The sequence below is a fragment of the Lates calcarifer genome, linkage group LG8 (assembly GCF_001640805.2).
Source record: "Lates calcarifer isolate ASB-BC8 linkage group LG8, TLL_Latcal_v3, whole genome shotgun sequence".
Classification (NCBI taxonomy): Eukaryota; Metazoa; Chordata; class Actinopteri; family Centropomidae; genus Lates; species Lates calcarifer.
The window spans coordinates 10,786,891-10,808,422 of NC_066840.1; the positions used below are offsets into that span (position 1 = coordinate 10,786,891).

At 39.7% G+C, this 21,532-nt stretch overlaps 1 protein-coding gene and 1 long non-coding RNA gene across 3 annotated transcripts; one reads left to right on the top strand and one right to left on the bottom strand.

Moving 5' to 3' along the window:
* The first annotated feature begins 1,046 nt into the window (after positions 1 to 1,046).
* LOC127142703 (uncharacterized) lies at positions 1,047 to 13,966 on the top strand. Its single transcript, XR_007813667.1, has 2 exons — positions 1,047 to 1,162; positions 12,295 to 13,966. It is a non-coding gene; the product is annotated as an uncharacterized LOC127142703 (long non-coding RNA).
* On the bottom strand, positions 6,815 to 21,340 carry slc34a1b (solute carrier family 34 member 1b). Of its 2 annotated transcripts, XM_018699514.2 has the most exons (13): positions 21,182 to 21,340; positions 19,916 to 19,989; positions 19,627 to 19,809; positions 19,017 to 19,163; positions 18,532 to 18,675; positions 16,723 to 16,834; positions 16,019 to 16,214; positions 15,006 to 15,101; positions 14,751 to 14,817; positions 14,462 to 14,629; positions 14,133 to 14,249; positions 9,394 to 9,518; positions 6,815 to 8,925 (listed from the first exon to the last, which is right to left on the bottom strand). In XM_018699514.2, the coding sequence occupies exons 2-13, from the start codon at positions 19,974 to 19,976 to the stop codon at positions 8,332 to 8,334; spliced, it is 2,010 nt and encodes a 669-aa protein (XP_018555030.1). In that variant the 5' UTR covers positions 19,977 to 19,989; positions 21,182 to 21,340; the 3' UTR covers positions 6,815 to 8,331. The 2 variants fall into 2 exon arrangements, with proteins under 2 accessions (XP_018555030.1, XP_050928197.1); XM_051072240.1 differs by lacking the exon at positions 21,182 to 21,340 and having other exon boundaries at positions 19,916 to 20,878.
* Positions 21,341 to 21,532: the final 192 nt, after the last annotated feature.

A 21,532-nucleotide genomic window follows, 5' to 3' on the forward strand; every position in this document is an offset into this window, starting at 1 on the left:
CTTGTCACGACACCAAGTGAAGGTAGGAGAGAAGAGAAGTCCGGTTCACACAGCTGAGGACTGCACAGGATTACAGCGACTCGTTTGCAAAAATGAGAACTTTGCTCTGACTCACTGCTGAAGAATAACAAACTACACTACATTAACTTCATGATAACAAAGAGTTATGATTGTAATTTTACAGTGGTCCCTTAAAAAGCGTGAAAAGACCTGGCAGTCATTGATGCTTTTGTTATCACACACTGGCAAGATCTGCTGTGAAAATTACAGTTTTGCCAAAATCCATGTTCCTGCTGCAGATGACGCCCGTTATCACAGGCTTTTTTTTTTTTTTAAATGTATCTTTTCTGTAAAGAGAAGTGAACAAATGTATACACATACTCCCCACAGAAAGGCAAATTTGGAAAGGGAGACAGAAGGGAGGGCAAGAGCTGCCTGACTATCACCAGTGCTATAAGCATTCGCACACTGTTGAACTGAGTGTTGTTGAAAAGGTCATGGCTGTAACAAAGTCTGTTATGGAGCAATGCTCCAACAAACCAGTAACCCTGCTCTATCTTTATGTCCTGATAACAGCCAAGTCAAAGATGCTTTATAAAAAATTTAGATATTTCAGCATGACAGTGGTCCAAGGAGACATTTACATTTCATGGCTGATAAACACTAAGTGAACACACTGATACTTCATGTTTCATTGAAAACACATATCACACATTGTTATAGTAAGGCTTTTAAGATGTTGACATTGACGCACTGTTTCAGCGATGGTTGTTTATCTTTAAAGACAGTTTCCTGCTTCCTGTGGTAAATAAGAATTGACAAATATAAACAGCATTCACTGTATCACACGTCTCTTTGCTCAGTTCTGTTTGGTTAGTATGCCCTGGCTCCTGTTAGCTAAGTCTTTATCATATTGGCTAAGTGAGGCGCTGCCACTGGTCCAAAGACAAAACAAAAAAAACAGAGTTTATCTTTAAAAAACTATTATTATTATTTTGTTTGGGTGTGTGTGTGTGTGGTGGGCTTTTTTTTTTTTTTTTTTTTTTTTGGCCTTTATTAGGCATGACGGTGAAGAAAGACAAGAAATAGAGAGAGAGCAGAGGAAAGATATGCAGCAAGGGTCTGGCTGGATCAGGAGTCAAACTGGGGTCTCACCATTCAGGTAAGCACACAGACCATTCCACCATTTGGCTGAGTTTGTGTCCTCTTGACTCGCTGTGGCTAGCTCACTACTGGATTGTTAAACTGTTCTGGCTTATATACATATATCTATATGTATATATCCCCTACCATAAGTCTGACTAAGATAAAACAACACAGATTACCAGACACTGACCTACTGACACTGACACCCTGTAAAATTTCTGATACATTTCTCAGACACACAGAGGACAGCTCAGTGTTATGGAGCTAAAACATTAATGGATTTTACTTGATTATCCCAAATGTTGGTATAACATATGATGTTGTCATGTGTAAACACTGGTTATGGAGACCCTGAGCAAACAAATATTGGAAATAATGGAATGTATCAGCACATTATGCAGGATTTATTGTGAACCCGAAGATTGAGTTATATCCCAGCACAGCACAAATTGCATACAGAAGTTAGCACAATTCTGACACACACACTCACACACAGAGTTGTTATTGTATTTTTCCATTGATGGCCACTGTTGAATGAATTTGAGTACGAGTTAAGGTAATTGTTGGGGCTCATTTAATGGATTTCAATTTCCTGGGTCTTTCCATGTTGATAATGCACTGAAGACCCTGTAAACCATGTCCAAATGTCATTAAATATTTTTAATAATTAAGTCCCCTCATGAATCAACCCATGCATAAATCCTTGCAAGCAATTACACTAACTCTTATTGTCTGAAGGTATTACATTTAATAAATAATTAATCTGTATTTAATGGAGAAATTAAGCCTGTTAGCTATGACTGTGTTTTGACTCATAGCTAAAGGAACAATATTTAAGACTGGAAATACTTCCATCTAAAATGACCCATGTGAGTACTTGTCTTTTTTATTTTCATTTAGACACCTCTATTTAAATCAGTTTTCATGTGGTGTGTCAAATAGTTTGTCTAACACACTCATGTAATCCAGTTCAGAATATTGCCTCTCCACAGTAGAGAGCAATGAGTATCAGTCATGTTTTGGTTTTGTTCAGTTTACTCAAAGATTTTATGAGGTTTAAATGTGGCCTGTCGCGCTCCACCAATTCTTGATCAGTCATCTTCATCACTAAATTATCTGGGGCAGAGGGACAGGGTTTTATATTATCTGGCACAAGCCTGAGTTCTCTTCACTTTTGATAAGAGGGTTAATAATTTTCATCTGGTGAGCCACCACTCAACCATCTCATGAGCTCTGGGTCAATGAGTTCATGGCACATCTTAAACTTTGAGACAGAACCCCACACCTTATCTCAGATCTCATAATGTGATGTATTTAAGTTGTTTTATCTCATGTATGTCTTCTCTTATGTTCAGTAAACATGATAAAAATCATAACATAATAATAACACAATATGTGCTATATTATATTATATAATAATAGATTAAAATTAGATTCAGTTAGGTTAGATTAGATTAGATTCTAATGATTCCCACTGGAATTTGGGCAAATAAAAGTAATGTACAAAATGACATATTGACATTATCTACATTGGTATATTAGGTTTGTGGTTGACCAAGTAAATCAAAAGTATATTTAGTATGTACTGTATGTACAGAATAAAACACAAAGGAGATAGAATACGCCCAAAAATATATAGAAACATTTTGATTTATAAAAAATAAATATTCAGGAAGCCAGATGAACTGAATGTATCCAGACTTACAGGTAGAGGTCAGATTGAACTGTTGCTTGTGTGCTTTTTTTGCTGATTCATCTCATTGTCTGGAAATCACGCTGCTGCTGGTCTAATGTTGTTTTCCACTTTTCCTTCTAGCCCTGCTGTCTATGCTCTGGCTTGTTTACATTCTGTTATGTCATGATGAACAAGCAACAAGTGGCTTTAAAATTAGAAAACAATTTGTAGTGTAGACTTCAGATTCTCGGTACAGTAAAGATTCTTTTCTCACACACTTGTTGTACACTTTACTTTGTATACTGGTTTTACTGTCTAGTGAAAAATCTGTTCTCTGTTTGATTGAGATTGTTCACTTCATTGTAACATCATGTTTGCATGATGTTGGCATATGTAAACACTGGTTATGGAGACCCTGATTAAACCAGTATTTGAATTAATGGAATGTATCAACACATTATGCAAGATTTATGGTGAACCTACTGCTGGAGTTATTTCCCAATGCAGCACAAATTTACATACAGTGCAGAGGTTAGCACAATTCCCACCACAAATACACACACACACAAAGACACACACACAGTTATTACTGTATTCTTCCCTTGGTGCATATGTAATTCTGTGTTTCATCATAGCAACAAACCTATTTATCAAAACATTTGAGAAATTTTAGGCATTAACATGATGTTGCATAGTTTAAAATAATGGTCACAAATGGCTTGAAATAAGGATAATAACGCTGCTCGACTTCCTGTTTAAACAAGAATAAATGACACATTCTGTGGAGTAGCTGAGTAACTAAAGTGAAGTATGACTGCATTAGCCAGCATTCAGTACCATACCCAACATGGTGTAAAAATGACCAGCCTGCACACAATAACAGCGGCAAAACAGAAAGCATTAACGCGCATATACAAACACATTTCAAATCAACCACCCACCTTGGCCTGCGGGAAGAGTGTGTGTTTTACCCCCAAAAACTCAATCTGTTCTGTTATTCTCTCTCTCTCTCTCTCTCCCTGTCTTTCTCCTCTATTTCATTTGCATTCAGTACAAATGGAGGTAATTAAGTGAAAAGAATTGCTAAAAACTCCAAAAAAATCCCTCTGGTTGATATACATCAATTTTCTGAAATGCGTTTGCATTCTGACACCAATCTTTTTTTTTTAATTTATGATTTATGAATTTTTCAAAACATCTCAAGTCTTTTTGAAATAAATTAAGGGATGCAAACTTTTCAAACTTCATGACTAGTTTTTATATCATTCTTTTGGGTGTGTGTGTGTGTGTGTGTGTGTGTGTGTGTTTGTTTGTTCAATACTGAAATCCCTCTATATTGTCGTTAAGCTAACTTTCCTCACTTCTCTGTCTCCATGCAAACAGCTAAAAAATAGAGCTGTTCTTATGATGCAGCAGTTGATTAACACTTAATCAAAATGCAAAAGAACTTTTCATTTATAATTAAGTGTGTGTCAGTTTAATCTTAATTCCGAACATTGTGTAGCATTTCATATTATTCCCAGTTGTGGTAGCAGTGAGAGGTGACCTGGGCTGCACCCTGTCTTCACCTTTTACTCCTCCATTACTGTTCAACAAGCTACCTCACCAGCTGTGGCTCAAACACATTTCCTAATGCTCCCTCTTAAAGCACAAAAGGATTTTAGATATTGCATTTCACCATGCCTTAATACATTTTGAGTCATTCTGCCATGGCCGTCAAGGTCTGATCTTGTGTTAGTATGTGCAGGCATGCAGATCCATCATCATATGAGGCTACTGCACCGAAAACAAAGGCATTCATTCGAATGCATTGTCACGGTTCCATTAAGTGTGGCCATACCTTACTTATTAGAAGAACAAATGCAAACACATAAAACACATCGTGCATTACATGGATATTATACTGCATTAATGGCAAACTGGACTCACTCCACACAAGTAAAAGTAAAGTCAGGGTAAATTTAGCCCTGTGGATAAGATGTGTAAACTGAAGTATGAGCGGAGCAGATTCTGCAGGTTTGGGTAAACATGTTGTCCCAACAGGCCCACACAGTGCTGACTTAACAACAGCCACTGGCCACAAAAGAACAGTTTGTTTTCACATGAGAGGCTGAATAACGATGGATGATTTTCTATTCTGTTACTGCGGTTAATACTTTAGGAACATTTGATAGGTAACTGGCCTTAAGCTTTGAGTGATTTTGTTTTTGAATCACAGCTTGTACTTATGTAACCTACACAAATCTGTTCCTTGCAATGAGTGGATCAGGTTGCAAATGCTAATGTGTGAATCCAAAGTCATTTCACATCTGGTTAAGTTTTGTGGCCATAAAGAAACATAGCTGCAGCTATTTGCTACCACAGAATCTTTCTGTTTATTCAGTTGTGATGTTTCTGGGTATATAAATTGCAATTATTTTACTATATTTTTACCTAGGCTGTGACTAGTAAATTATTACTGCATTTGACCAACTTCTTTTTGTGAGTAAGACAATGTAGGGAAGAAAATTGTTTAAATTATTTTCTTTAATTCTGCTTACAAGCAATTGTGAGCTTGGCATTAATCTTAATCATTAAGTGTTATTAGACATACAGTAATATAATGAGAAAAGTTAATAAAAGCTTTCAAATTAAAGCTATTTGTCATTATTGCTGGAAGAGGCTAAACCATTTTTAATGCAAAAATGGCTACTCAACAGGAAAAACTACAGATTTCCATTTTAGTACTAGTGAATGTGCGTCAACATTTTACCACCAAACTTTTCTGTTGTTTCAGCAGTAATGATGTCTCTGGATGATAATTTTGATTCAGTATGTTGCGTTGTAATCCCTTTGAGAAATACTCAACATTAGACGACATCTAACACAGCAAGAACTGGCTGATGATAGATCATTGCTGCATCAGCAGCTGGGTACTGAAGCAAAATGCTTCAGAAGCAAAATCTGAGGGCCTGAGGGTTGAAAGGGCTTCGTGAAATTAGCTATTGAACAATGTGGTGTGACTTTAGCACTAGATGACACACGTTGTGCTTAAATGGCAGAAAGAAATGGGGAGTTTTTTTTTGTTTCTGAAGGGAGTACACACAAAAAACACTACTCCATACCACAAGGAGAGAGAGGTATGGTGCATGTGTGTGAATGAGTGTACGTTGGGAAGTGACAGATTCCACTTAATGGGATAACAATAATCACATTGTGGAGAAATGGAAACAGTAGTCACAGGAATGAAAGGCTTTACAGAGAAGTGAAGAAAAATGGGGTGTTAAGGAGTGCATAAGTGTAAATCAGTGTGAATAAAATGTGCTACTTTTTAATCTAATAGTGTGGTGACTTAACAATAATGATGGCAGCAGAGAGCCTTGGCAGCTCCAGGTCTTCACTGCAATTCCCACAGACATGAGGGCTTGGCAGGACCGTGACCCTGTCCCTGTTGGACTCCAGCAATGATCCAAAATGTAACCACACAAGTGATAATCAGCATTCAGATCAGCTCTCGCTCAGAGAATAGCACATCGTACGATGGGTGTGTTTTTGTGAGTGCATGCAGGAGCGAGTGTCATGGTAGATTCTTTTCTTCTCAGACTGCTCTCGAATGCCTCCAAGGTTCACATTAGATTCAGCAGGATGATGCAAACTCTGTCCAGACTGCCATGTCTGGGTGTTGGAGATGGCTGCATCTCATTTAAAACACCAAAACATTAAAGGGCATGGTGCGATCAGAGGAGTATGATGAGACGAAGCTGCTTTTGTTGAAACAAAAAATGTCTGGAGAGCAAGTTCGCAGATTAGCGAGGTCTTTGAAAAACTCTTACAAAGAGGATGTACATATCTTCCTTCTGAAAAGTGCTTTCATGTAAGACACACAAGAATGAAGTCTCTCTCTCTTTTTGACAGTTCTAAGCATCAAGCGGTAATTTTACCAGCAGACAAAAACAGTCTTGTTATTCATTCCATGTGCACTTTCATCCAGTTTGCAAAGTGCTGCTCAAAGTGTAAGTGAAAGAGTCTTGACTTTATTCTCTAATTACATCCACAGACTGTTAAGAGTCAACATTTCTTAAACGCTCGATCAACTGTTACAATGCAGACGAGAAAACAGCACATATTCACACATTCAACAACACCTCCCGAGTGTACATACTCACCCACTTAGACACAAGCGTAATACACACAAACTCACACACACAAGCTACAGCACATTCATACACTCCTTTGTAGATAACATCAAGAAGTTAATGTGATGATTTTTTGAATGCTTTGTAGTGTATAATTCAGTCGCCCACTAACACTTATATAACAAGTGGGTACATTGTCTTTTAACATAATAATCAGATGTCTATCCACATAGTAATAAGGTTGTCTTGTCAGAAGACTATAGGCTAACAACAGTGCTGGTTTCCTTTCCTTTCTGTCTGCTCTTGACAGTAACTAAATTGATTAAGTTTCTCAGATTCTTTCTGAAAATTAAGAATAAACAATGACTAGTTTTATACTCAGTCTTAACATAATCCCTTCCTACACATGACTGGACATTCACTGAGCGTGGTTACTGTCTGAGCATTGGCCTAGAACACTGTGGCTGTTCTGGCCATGTTGTCAGATTCCTTCTAAATTATCCACTGAAACTGATAAGTGAATACATTTGCAGCAAGAAATATTATTGGCTAGTTAAAGCTGCCCCCAAGGAGTTTCTTTATATGCAAACAAGAAAAAGTTCTGTTAACATTTAATGTTTCTCATCAAAATGTTCTGTCTGTGTCTTAACAGCCCAAATGTGTGAGGCATTTAATCCTGTATTAAACTGAGGCTAGGAAGTGAATCATGTGTATGTTCATTCTAATGCACATGCAAGTATCCAAATAACATGGGGACCCATTCATTAAAACACTGCTCCAGAGAGCTACTAGTGGTCAAAAGCTCCACTGGGTTCCTTTAGTGCAGTCACAAAGTTGTGCTTTATTTTATGCAGTTTGTGTGTTATATGTTCATCACATCAAACATTTAGGTCCATTCAGTAACTGTTCTGGAGCTTCATCAGCAGATAGAGTTTGCCCATATAGATGAAAGCTGAACACTGATAAGAAGTCCTTAAAGTGTTCAGGGAAAATGGGAATGTCACTCTCTCTGTGAGAACTAATCACATTCTACTGCTGATGAAGATCATGTGATATGGTGGAAAGCTCCAGAACAATTACTTAACAGACCTTAAGGTGCAACTGTTTTGTCGTTTTCACCATGAGTTTTAAAAGATGGAAACTTGTGAACCACAGCTTTGGCTCTGGCTCTGTTGCAGAGCTCAGTTGATTCTCAGCTGATGTTGTTCTGAACTAAAGTCTCATACTGATCTCATGATACTTATCCTGGCTGTGGGAAGTTATCTCTAATGATCAGCCGATTAATAATTAGAAATGGTTTTACTTCCAAAGCATTACAAAATGGCTTTTCTCAATCCTACTCATTCCTTGATATTTACAAAATGGAGTATGAAATAGGCTCTGTTGTCAGTCCAACTACAGTGGAGTGCTGTTGCACCTCTCCAGTCCTTTTAACTTCAGAACCCGCACACCTGGTCTGTTCTCATCCAGGTAGTCCAGGACTGGGTTGTCATATGCCAGCTGTGTCTTCTGCTGGTCGGGCTTCTTCTTTTGGTTGACAGAGGTTGCCTGTGTCGTGATGCGCTCCTCTACCTCCTCTCCCTTCCCCTCCTGACACGCCGGTCTGCAGCAGACTGTCGCCTTGGTGATCAGGCGGTCAAGCGGTTTGAGAGAGTGCATCCACTGGGGCAAGAAGTCCCAGTTCTGGAGCTTGGCGGGCAGGTGACGGGGACTGCGGGACTGCAACACATTTACCATGGCGATGAAGACGGTCACACCAAGGAAAGGAGCCCCAACGCTGGCCATCACCCGCCAGCCAGCCAGTGAGAGGCCCAGCACCAGGGAGGGAAGGAGCAAGAAGCAAAGGAGAAGGTACAAGACTGCAAACCAGCGGTACTTGGCGGTGCGCTCACCCAGTACACGGGCCATCCTTATCGGCAGACGCATAAAAGGAAGAGGATACCACAGCAGAATGCCAAAGACGTTGAAGAATAGGTGACACAGAGAAATCTACATACAAACATAAGATAAAGACATACAGAATATAAATGCTAAAGGACATAATTCATCATACTAATTGTGTTGACATGTAGCATCTGACTATAAACATAATCCAGTGAACAATATGGTTCTAATTTTTGCAGTTTCATGTCCCACAGAAGACTAATATGCAACAGTTTTCCTAGAGCATCTATTTAGTTGCTTCCAAAGTTCCTACTCATAAACCCATGTTCATAAATATACATATAAACATTATTAGAATCCACCATCGGAGAATAATTCTCCATAACCCCTATGTTTTTGTTTTTTGCTTATGTAGGTAAAACAGATATTTGTGGTCTTACTGTTGTTTCACTGTCTGTGTTCATCCTTCTCTCTGTGAGGCACATCAGTGGAAAATATATTCATGAATTTTTCTTTTCCCATTCCCCTGCTGCTTTAAAAATAGCTGTTGTTTTTGATAAAACATCAGCCTACCTGTATGGCAGCTGCTAGCTTATTCCCGGGACTGGCCAGAGCTGCCAGCAGGGCCGTGGCAGTGGTGCCAATGTTGGACCCGAGGGTGAGAGGATAAGCCCGCTCCAGACTGATTACGCCGATGCCTGACAAAGATGACAGAAATGCGCCATGTTACATAAAACAGGGAAATCAAATAATTATGTTTAACCAGGAAATGTGACAGCTCCTGTCATCTTCCTTTTGAAATATTTGCAGAGCACTCACAACTTTCTGATGCACTTGATACCAGTTTTATTAAGTGCACTACAATCATCAGCTCTCAAGATAAGAGCTGTGTCAACAATGATAAACCATCTCTCAGTCAGAAATCAGGATGAGAAGAGGTATAAAACCACAACAATAAAGAGAACTTGTTGAAAATCATGAAGGCTATTCTTCAATAGGTTTTAATGAGAGCTGTTTCAACAATTCAAACTATTTGACCTTAATTACATCTCAGATAAATAGAGAAAACATAATATCATTCATACTTGGTTTTTAAGATGAACAAAAGCCAATATTTAAAAAAGCATCAGTGCAATGGTTGAGGCTGAAATCTTACTTTGCCAGAGAAGATGACTAATGACTACCAAATGAGTGGCTGCTTGACAGCAACTGACAACCAAAGAAGGGCAGTTCTGTTATGGCATCTGTGTAGTTAAAAGTACTGAAACCATGCAAAAATCACTGCTCTCTGTCTGTGATTTGCTTGTTTGTTTTCAATACTTGGTAAGAGCATGGTAAGAGCGAAGAGGAGGTAAAGTTAAAATCTAAAGTAAAATAGACAAATACTTAATAACATAAATTAAGTACTTCTGTGGACTGGACATTGTCCTCCTTGTGTATAGTCTCTTCCCTTTTAGCTTTATTTCAAGCCAATTAATTATTCCTGTTTGAAATGAGAACTTATTCCCATCTTCCAGTTATCACTGTGTAGCAGGCTGATGACTCAGTCGTCACTGATTTTACATGCTTCATTTAGCCAGTGGCATACAGTGTCAGTTATGCAACCTGTTCTTACAAACGTCACAAGACTCGATCAGTAGAAATAAGCAGGCATATGTCCTTATTTGGCCTCATCCAGCTGGCAAATGAACAGTCAACAAGGAAATTTGAGGAATTTTCTCCAGAACACAGGGGTATTAAATAGTCGTTAAATACAAGACTAGACTAGCAGTGGAGTAAACCTTTGGTCGGTGTACTGTTAATTTATTACAGTAGCAGTAAATGTCTGTTAAGAGCTTGTGGTGTTAGAATTTATAACCAGTGGCCTTGGAAACAGCCCAGCGTTCGAGCTGCTAGATTACAGCTGTAATTCAAGGTTTGATTGACAGGAAAAAGCTGTGCTGTCGTTTCCAGCCACTCTATCTTTGCCACATTTTAACAATGTAAAAACAGAGTAATCACATGGACTAAAAAACATGGGATGAGACAATCTAAGTATGCAGTATGAGTAGTGGCTGTGATTCCAATCTTCAAAGAAGCAGAGTCCAAAGTAACATGACTGACTGGCCTCCCCTGCTATGGTGCTGGTCCACTCAAGAATAAGATCTGATACTGAGCACAGTTAGGGTCTGGTTTAATAAGACATTACAGGAGACAATCTCCCTGAAGGGCTGCACCAAATGAAACATAGTCATAACCACAGGGTCAAGATGAGAAGAGACTTCACATCAGTCCAACCTTCAAACTGGACAGATGCTGGGATCAGCCTCCAGACTATGAACAACACTTTTTCTGAGATAACCTGACACAGACTGGAGAAAAATGACCAAACTGTGCAGCAAAGTCAAGTTGGACAGTGAGAGACAGTGGGAGTGGTGTTTGCAAAAGTGAAGAAGAGATTCAGTGTTTCAGGGATTATGCATAATTAAAAACCAACAGGCAGACAACATGGACAGTATGGGCCCCAAAGTAAAGTCTACATCCGTGATTTCCAGTTAAGAATATGTGCATGAACAAGGTTATAAAATAACCTGTGAACACCACAGCTTCCTCAATTTGGCCTGGGTTGTGTCTAAACTAAGATGATCAGGAACTGCCCAAACAAGTGAGAAACTAGATTGACTGCTGCTGAACATAACCTGAAACACAGTTGTAGCAGTAGTCAGGAGGTATAGAAAGAGCCATATTAACAACAACAGAAGCCACAGTGCGTCTGACTTTGCACAAGGATTATCTGTGGACACTGGTGTTCCACTGACTGATCAGTGCGAAGTACATTACGAGTCATTCAGCACATTCCTTGGTCAGATGAAACCAAAATAAATTTGTGTGGATCAGATGGGGTCCAGCATGTTCGACGTGGACCTGGCCAAGACTACCACAGTGACTGTACAGTGATGACTATAACACATGGTGGTGGGAGTGTGTTGATATGGGGCTGCGTTAGTGCAAAAGGTGTAGGGGTGATGACATTTATAGATGGAACTATGAATGCAAGTTTGCATACTAAAAAATGATGACTCCCTATCTAAAGAAGTTTAGCAGGAGAGAAATTTTCCAACACAACAAAGATCCCAAACACACTGTAAACATCACACAAGAGTTTTTAACAAGGAAAAAACTGTAACCTGGCCCCTGACTTGAATCAAATAGGGCACCTTTAGAGTATTTTAAAGCAGCCAGAAGAGCCAAAACAAAAAAGGAATAAGAAAAAAAATAATAATCATCTGTGAAGAATGGCAAAACATCTCACCAGAGATTTGTGCAAGACTGGTATCTAAAGGATTGAATCTGTCATCAAAAATCAAAGTACTCTCACTAATGAAAAGTGAACTGACTTCTGTTGCATCTAGTTCATAAAGTTCATATAGTTTTATTAGCCGAATATTCTCTTCTATTTTCCAAATTAATTGGCTTTATTCTTTGGTGCTACAGGAAAAGTCAGAGGATCACCAAAGTCATCAGGATACATACTCTTGGGACCATGAATGACAAAATTTTGGCTGAAGCCATCCAGCAATTGTTGAGATATCTCAGTCTGGACGTGGTGGACTGAACAACCAGCAGAAAAACTGAAAGACATCGCCATCCCTAGAGCCATCCCGCTAACCACAAGTAATAAACAAGGAAAAGTCACATTGTTCCTGGAAAAAAAGAGGAACCATTATCACTGCGAATCTAAAGACAAGTTGCTAAAACAAGTGGTTGCCTCAGGGTGGGCGGTGAGCACAAAATCTAACATCTCTACTTTGTCATACTGAAAATAATATCAGAATTTGCTTTTTTACTTAGTTGATGTGTTGTGTGATCCAATCATCTGCAGTAATATGTCATTTTATCCCACACACACAAAAAAAAAAACAGATATGTATAATGAGTCATGCTGCCATTTGTCCTACATGGTATTATTTCACTGTACTTCTGAATCACAAAGAAAAATTACAATGAAAGATTATAATGTATGATGAATAGAGGAATCTGACATACAGTTGATGCTTGCATCAAAATAGTAGACCACCAGACAAACAAATAAATGTTTAAGACACTCACACAGAGATTAAACTGAGCATATTCCTTATTTTAATGGCTACGAATGTTTCAAACTGCTGTGTGGTTCAGCCTCCTGAGGTCACTGAGGCAGGTGGTGGACAGTATGTAGCAATGAGAAAACAAAGCAAAGTAGCAAGGTCTCTGCTTATTTTGTTCACACTGTCTGCTATTAAAAGAAGAGGGTCACAAACTTTGTTACTTATGTCACCATGAAATGATGCAATTTTGAGTCCAACCCTAACTCAGTACGAATCTGCAGCAACAGCAGTCCACTGTGTCAGAGAAGTCACTGATGATTACTTGTCTCACTGGTAGTGATGGAAGTCTAACAAACTAAGAACAGAGAACATTTATTTTGTATCTTTCCAGCAGCTATTTTGAAATTTGCCACTCAGTTGTATATTAGTTAAGTGCTTCCCCATGTCTTACTGTGGCTTCACATGTGACTTTGCTCTATATGTCATGTCAAAAAGGCTGCAAGAAACAAACCATTGTCAACCACAAGTCAACTTTTCATAAGTCATTTTTGCATGTTTCCATTTAATCTTAAAGTATGTTGTTGTTGTTCTCAGTTGTAGTGCTCAGAATAATACAACAACATGGTTTTCTATGTAGAGATAAAAGTATAGGAAGTGTTGATAATGTACTTAAGCCAACTTAAATGGATTAGGATTCATAATGCTGAACATATCTATTTATTTATTTGCCTTCAAAGCAACATCTGTCATTTTACTTGCAACAGATGTTGGTATTATGTAACATTTTAGTGAAAGAGTATTGTGTCTTTGGACGTCATATTTTATATAAGTCTAATACAGGGAAATTACAAATGCATGAGGTCTTAATGAAATAAAGTTTTAAAAAATCTAATATGAAAGAGAAAATTTCTGTACATGTAATGCTCTATCTGGACCTCTTAGTGGGATTATTAGCATACTTTGGTATATTCAGTCATTTTACTGCTTTTCCTCAGACTCCCTGAGGTCACATAGTACTTACATTTTATACTATACAGCAATGTGTTGTGTGTACTAAAGGTTTTCCCTTTTACTTACAATCTATTGTCTTTTCTCTGTCCTACTTTGGTCATTCTCATTTATTAATTGAACTTTTTTTATCATGTACATTTTTTAAATTTAACTTTTACAGAATGTTCATTTTGACAATTTCTAGTGTTGTGAGGTACTTGTAGTTTTTCAGATGCAAAATCATATATCACTCACCCACTAGGGGAGTCATGGCTGAAGTAAAGACAGAGCTACTCTGGACCACAAATGTCACGCCTGCACCCACAAACATGGCCATGTATCCTGCCAGCCACGCAAACGGATATGGCAGGTCTGTTGAGATAAAGAGAGGAGAGATGGAAATTTCCCACAGTTATATACAATAGACACAGCAATGCATCTCTCTTCTACACACAATCTGCATCCAAAGCAGCTTTTAAAGGTTTTCTTGGTTTGTTTTCTCGCTCACAGACTGTATTCTGTAGGTTCATTTGCTACATGCAGATACACTGAGTAAAAGCTGCAGCAGCTCAAGGCATGCCCACCTGTGTTGATGACTTTATGGATGACCTTTGCTACTTGGCCTTTAAGAAGAGAGTTGAGCAGCTTGACCAGAAGCAGCAGACAGGTGCAGAGGACAGCCAGGGAGGCTGCCAGGAGAATCAGCCCCACGGTGAGGTCTGACAGCGGGGCAGAAACAAATAAATGCCTACCTGCAGAGTGACAGGACCAACAATCATCAGGATATTACCCCACATCACATTTTTAACAGGAACAATGCTGAAAAGAAAATGCATACTAGAAATACATAATTATAATGGAGTTTGAGCTCACACTTCACTGATGGCTGGGACAAGTTATGACTGGGGCCACAGTTTTCAGTGCTCACATTGTCTGTGGACTGTAAAGAGAAGGAAGAAAAGAGGAAAGAAAGAAAGAAAGAAAGAAAGAAAGAAAGAAGCAGCTGCAATGAAAACAAAAAACAGAAACACAGCTTTCACTGGCAGCAGTGACAGGCTCTATTTGGCGCCAGTGTGTGACACAATGTGTCTGCATGTGCAGGAGACAGCGGTGGAGACGAGCCATTACCATAACAAGGTCAGTCTGGCACCATTCTTTCACCAGGCTCCTGTTCCTCATGTCCTCATTTCCCATGGCGATCCCTGTGATCACACACTTGTCTAGCTGAGGGTGAAAGGAAAAATATTTTTCAGCTTTCAAGTTACAGGAGAGCAAGGTTAAAGGTTAAAAATGACCTTGAAGTGTCTCTGTGCAAGACGCTCAGGGAAGCTAACTGACTGTTCGCTAAGCTCCACTACACATTTCTGGCTACTGTATCTGTCAAGGTTTCTGTTCTCATAGATTGGACACTTGAAATTCTTATCATTTGTGGAAACAATGGGCCCTTGATTGAGACAGAGGTAACCTTCACATTTTACAACTGAAATGACAACTGTCGCTGGGAGACTTTACCAGCTGTAGCTAATGTTGTAGCTAACATTGCTTTAGCTATTGTTGAATTAGCCTCTGGCTTATGTTTTACTATGACAGACTGACACAGAGGATGAAACTGCATGTCCCAGGTAAGAGTCCCAGTTAGTGATTCGTGTAGAAGTATTCATGTTGAAGTAAAGACACAGTATTGTTCTTGTCTTTCAGTGAGGAGATAGTTGGTCCTGGTATTATACAGTAGGGGAAAATATAAGATTTGACTGTTTTCTTTAACATAAAGAAACCTGATTGGCCGCTTACATGTATTATTAACTTATAGAATTAACACAACAAGAGGCTTTAGGAAGAGGACTAAAAAGGGTGACAAATTGCACCATTATCTCTGGTAGTTGGGAATTCAATAAAAAGGGGGACAAAGCTGCTAATGCTAGCCAAGTCTTTACCATCCAGTGTCAGTTCAGGAGGATGTGAGGAGGATGTCATTTTCTACATAATCTGTAACCCCACAAACCGGTGTAATCTTAATGATACACTTACTGGCCTATGAAGTAACACTAGCTAGTTAGTTGGACATGCTAACAGTTGGGCCTCGTGTTAGAGCAGATGCAGCATTTAAACCATCGGACATGGTGATTGACTGGTAGTTTTACCTGTATGATAAGCTTGGTGACTGGCTCAGTGATGACCTTGAGCAGCTCAGGTGCATCCTCCCCAGGTTGGAGCCTGAAGCTGGTGACCAGCAGGTGGGACAGGTGGGTCATGAGGCCGCTCACCACCTCCAGTGGCAGCAGGACCAACACCGACAGCCAGTTGAAGCAGTCGTGGATTGTTGCCCCAGCGAAGGCACTGCAGCAGGTCACAATAATTTTCTGTGATAAGGTCAGCCATCAGCATGATTAACTTCTCTGAATCACTGCTTGTTAATCAGCTTTTCACGGCTCAACTTTTTGGGATGTGTGTGATGTAATGGTCCTTGACTCGATCTGTGTGAGACTATTATGAAAAATTAATAAATAATGTTTATTTTACCAGACGCAGATTAAGTAACATACCATCTGTTCAGTGCCGTATCTTTTCAAGCCAAAGGGTGACTGGTGTGGGATAACTGTGGATTGGTGCCATTATTGTCACTGTTATAGAAATTACACTCAAATGGAGGCTGAAGCAGAGGCAGCGAACAGCTGTTAATGCTCTCTCTTCACCCTCCTCTGCTTTCTCCCCCACTTTGAACACTCTCATCCTTCTTTCCTCCATCTCCCCACTTATCTTCCTCACTTTTCCTTTCAATTTCTTCATACCTGCTATTCTGCCTCCCCTCCACTTATCCTCTGCCTCGCCACCTTTCTTCACTCACCGTTGAAACTCGGTCCTCTCTGCTGCTTGCATCATGGCCACTATGGTGTTCGTGACTGAAGTCCCAATATTGGAGCCCATAATGATTGGAACAGCCAACCTCACTTCTAACACTGTGGGATGAGACCACACGCAGAGATGTTTTACTTGAAAGTCAAAGTCAGTTCCTATAACTATATGCAAATAGAGTTAAAGAAAAAAACATTGTAAATGCATAAATGAATGTCTTCATTGTAAAGAGTGATACATCATGGAGATAATTGCAGCACATGACCTCCCACATTTCACAAGGCAAATTAGTTTTACTGGAGTTAAAGGTGATTGTAATTTGCAGGTGAGTGGAGGCAGCTTAGCCATCACACTCTGTAGGGGGGTTATTGTTGAGGATGTCTTTAATGATGGTGACCTAGAGGACACATAAAGATATGCTGCACACACTTATAAAGACACACATTCATGACTCTGCATCTCTTTCTCTCTTTGATAATTATCTATAATTTTCCTTTTCCCTAGCTCTCATACAGAAATGCTTTGGAAGCAGAGAGGCAGCTCCAGCATACTAATTCATTTTAACCACATAGAAAAAAGCGGGGAGACCTCAGAACCTGCACAGACAGGCCGTAACCTTACTATGTATTGGTCTTATGAGGCATGATAAATTGTAGACTGACTGAGATGGTGGGAGATTACAAAGTATGAAATGATTTTATTTGATTATCCCTCTGCACCCAGTCTAGCCTGCTAGATAACAATAGTTCTCAGGTGGGGTTTTTTGTTTTTGATTTTTTTATAAATGGCCACCACAGCACTACAGTCTGTAATTTCACAATTGAGTCAGTGTGTGGTCATGATCACAGAAAAGCAAGATTAAAGGTTTAATCATTTAATTAAATTTAATGGATAATGCTAATTATGTGATTTTCTTATTGTCAAAAAAAAATCAGAGAAAGACAAAAACCAATGATGCATTAATTAGTATTTTGTGTAGCCAAAGCCATAGACCCCCATTGTCATCCAAAACACATCACTGAACCACAAATAGCTGTAGTTTACTATGAGTCAATCCCACTTACACTGTCCTGCTCACAAGAGCACCCAAAGTGTATCAATCCGCAGCCAAAAATAGTCCCAGGCAAATGTACTATTTGCTCCTGTCTGAGTAATGTTTGCTAAAAACTACAGCACATCTGTTTCAGGAAATTATGTAGCTTTTAAAAAAAAAATTAAAATATGTACTTGATTTTGTCTTTAGTAAGGATGAGCAGCTTGTGGGGTGAGAGCCACAGATAGGGCTGGGAAGTCAGAGTACTGTGAGAATTTATGTTACAAGATATAAGAATGCCGTTCTTGGCTCTTAATCCGCCAGTTTACACTTGACTGCTGGAGTACACCGAGTATGTGTTAAGTATACAGAGCTAAATTTTCAACAGTTCTGATACATATTTATTTACTTACATTTATATATTTAATATAAGCAATATTCACTCATTTTTTCCTTAATGCTAAGCAGCAAATCAAGTAGGATAATTGACTGCATCCTCCATAGGAACAGAACATGTGATTGTGCTGGGAGCCAGAAAACTGAGATTATAACCATAAACCACAAATTAATTAAATCTATTTATTAATACCACAGATGCACCGAGGGGTTTTCTGTCTTTTCTGTTTTTATGGCTATGTTATTGTTTACTGAAATATCTTTGCATGCAAAATAATAGCCTGCAGATGCTATATAACACATATAACTCAGACTAAATGAGGCCTTTCCCTTTCAGAGTCTTGTTTAAAACACGCTTATGCGCCTACTCACGTCCAGAGGCCACCAGACTGACAACAATAGAGGTGGAGGTTGATGAGCTCTGGACCAGCACAGTAACCAAGATCCCCACCACCAGCCCCGCCACAGGGTTAGACAGCACCGCATTGTCCTGGAAAATGTCCCCTGCCACTTTACCTGGTTAAATATGCCACCCACATACAGAAACACACACACACAAACACACACACACACACACACACACACACACACACACACAAAAAAAAAAAAAAAAAAAAGTAGGTTGGTCTCAGACTTGACAGGGATGCCAGGAGCAATGTTAAACAAGATTCAAACTGCTTGTTTCCCCAAATCCAAAAAGGTCACCAGATGAAGCTTTGCAGTAAATTATACAGCAGGGCCCCAGTGGGACAGTGTGAACCATTCTGTAGTGACTCACTTATTTATCAAACATCAACCGGCTGAGTCACTATTACCCTGCTGACGGGGGCAGAGTTGCTGAGGGTTAGAGTACTTACCCCCTGCTAACTGGAAGGCTGAGCTCAGAGTGTCCAAGGAGCAAACAAAGAGAAAGAGGAGGATGAAGAGGAGAGGGATCTTGGACAGACTGATCAGGAGCTGTCTGATCTTGTTCAGAGTCACTGCTGTGGTCTGAGGAGAGCTACCTGTTCAGAACAACAACAACAAGCGGGGAGATGGTTAGCCTCACAATGAGCCCTAAAGCTGGAGAGCAAAGCTGACCTATTTTCAACAAATGCATCAAAGTTACACAAAAATGTGGTTTGTCTCTGGGCACAATATCACATTCTTTTTTTCTCATTCTTATAGTTTTTGTTTTCTTGGTGAGAGAGATAGCCTCAGTAAGGAATCTCACATGTAGAGAGCAAAGCCATCTGACATAATACATTACCCATATGCGGCCAAATGCTGCTGAGTGACAGCAGGACTTAGCCTTTATTGCCCAGACTGCATGATCCCACTGGCTCTGTGTGTCTTTTGAGCATGCCCTTATCTAATGAGCATGTGGTTTCAGCTTCTGCTCTTGGTATTTGCCTTTTAAAAGGGATCAGACCACTTTCCATCCCAGGATATGAGGGTTTGATTCTCCTCTTTATGCCACTCTTGTACCTTTCTCTATGGGGAGTCTGTCTGCCTCCCTGAGTGAAGGTGTGTTAAAGTGGTGATTGGTATGTTGGCTGTAGCCGTCAAAGCTGCCACTGAGGTCAAGGGTGGAGCCGATGCCGGACTCGCTGTCCTCCTCCAGCGCGAGTTTGGGCTGCGAGGAGAGCTGAGTGCTGTACATTCTCATCCCTGCCAAACAAATAGGAAGAGCATGCACTCAGGTGTGGAAGATCAACTTGGTAGGCATTTCAAAGACATAAAAACAGTGGGATGGGAATTTAAACTAATAAGTTACCATTGTAGTCGAGCTTCGTGCTCCTCCCAGAGGACACTATAGTTATAGGTCGTGAGGACATGGTGCTTTGAATGCTATGTGGAGACATGGAAGTAATTAAAATCACAGGATGACACCATTGTAGAGGGAGCAAATGTTAAAGTGAGATGTGTTTATCAGCCACCTGCAGCAGCATAAAGAAACCAAATGAGACCGGCATGTCTGTATATGAGCCCATCTCTCTCCACGCTATGAGATCAACAGACAAGCAATTAGAAAAGAACAAAGGCGGCCCACACTGTTTGTAATTGGCAGCTGTCCTTGATTTGAGGTCAAATCGCACACTTAAGCCACGTACACCGCGAGGCATCATCTCGCCTCTCAACAAATGAATGCCTTGTCAGAATCAATAAGGGAACATCAGTATCCATGTAACTTGTCTTGTTCTGCCGTTTCCTGCAGCTGCAAGTCAGCTCTTAAAGGGACTCTCCACTCTCTCTATAGAGCAGCAACTCCCTTCAAAGGTTTTCACGCTCTTGCTTTAAAGAGACCGTTTTTCCCCTTCTTTTCATGTCAGCCACTTTGCCATATTTTGGGGACTCCAGTGGAAGAGGGAGTACTAATGTGTCTCTTAAAAAGCAAAGAGGGTGGAAGTGAGTTCAGTAATTACGACGGGCGAAATTACAGTAATTACAGTCGCTGCATCGCTCTCATTCTGTGTGGCATCCTCCCTGCAGGTTCTGATGTGCACGGTGGCCCCGATAGCATATGTACATCTATCTGTATGTGGGAGGATGTGAGACAATCTCCATAGACTGCAGCTGAATAAACTCTGAATGTACTTGGGCATATTTGTGTGTGTGCGTGTGAGTGTTATCTTCTAATCCACCTGCCCCACACTCATCTGTTTGCCGTCTGCCACTCGATCTGTTTCTGTCTCTGTTTCTGTAAGTTTGCCTTTATGTCTGACTCACATGTATATTTCAATCCTGCTGTGTTAACGCTTCACCAAATAGTTGATAATTGAGTTTTACTTGAAGTGGTGAAATAAAAGGATTAAATAAAACATTTAGAATCTGTTGACAGTGAGTGGCAGCTGATTTTCTTAAGGATGTATGAGCTGTGGGTCCCACTGCATTAGATTAAAGGCCAGCTTTAAGTTATTCATTCATAAATAATGACAGACAGCTTCAGTACTAATGATAGCAGCTTTCAATATATGATAATCGCACACAGATGTTATTTATCATGAATATTTGATTGACATATGAAGTGTTTTTATCTTACCTTGTCTGAAACAGTTCTGGTGTGTGTTGTGTGTGACCCCCTCAAAGGAAAGCATCAAACTCAGGTGTAAATCATCTATAAATAAGCTTCCAGGTCTGGAGGTGTCAGGAGGAACACCTCATCCCTTGTTGATTAACTTGTTCCATCATCAGTGACCTCATTGTTAATCAATAACACAAAGTCTTAACTTCATGGTGCATATATTGGGAGAGCATGTTGTGTATTAGGTGATGAATGATGTTTATTCAACCTGCTATTTTTCACCTGATTTTGGGGGCCAGATAAAGATTCCAAGATGAAGAGGACTGTTGGATGTGATTAATGACCCTTGTTGTTTGGCGCTCACGGTTT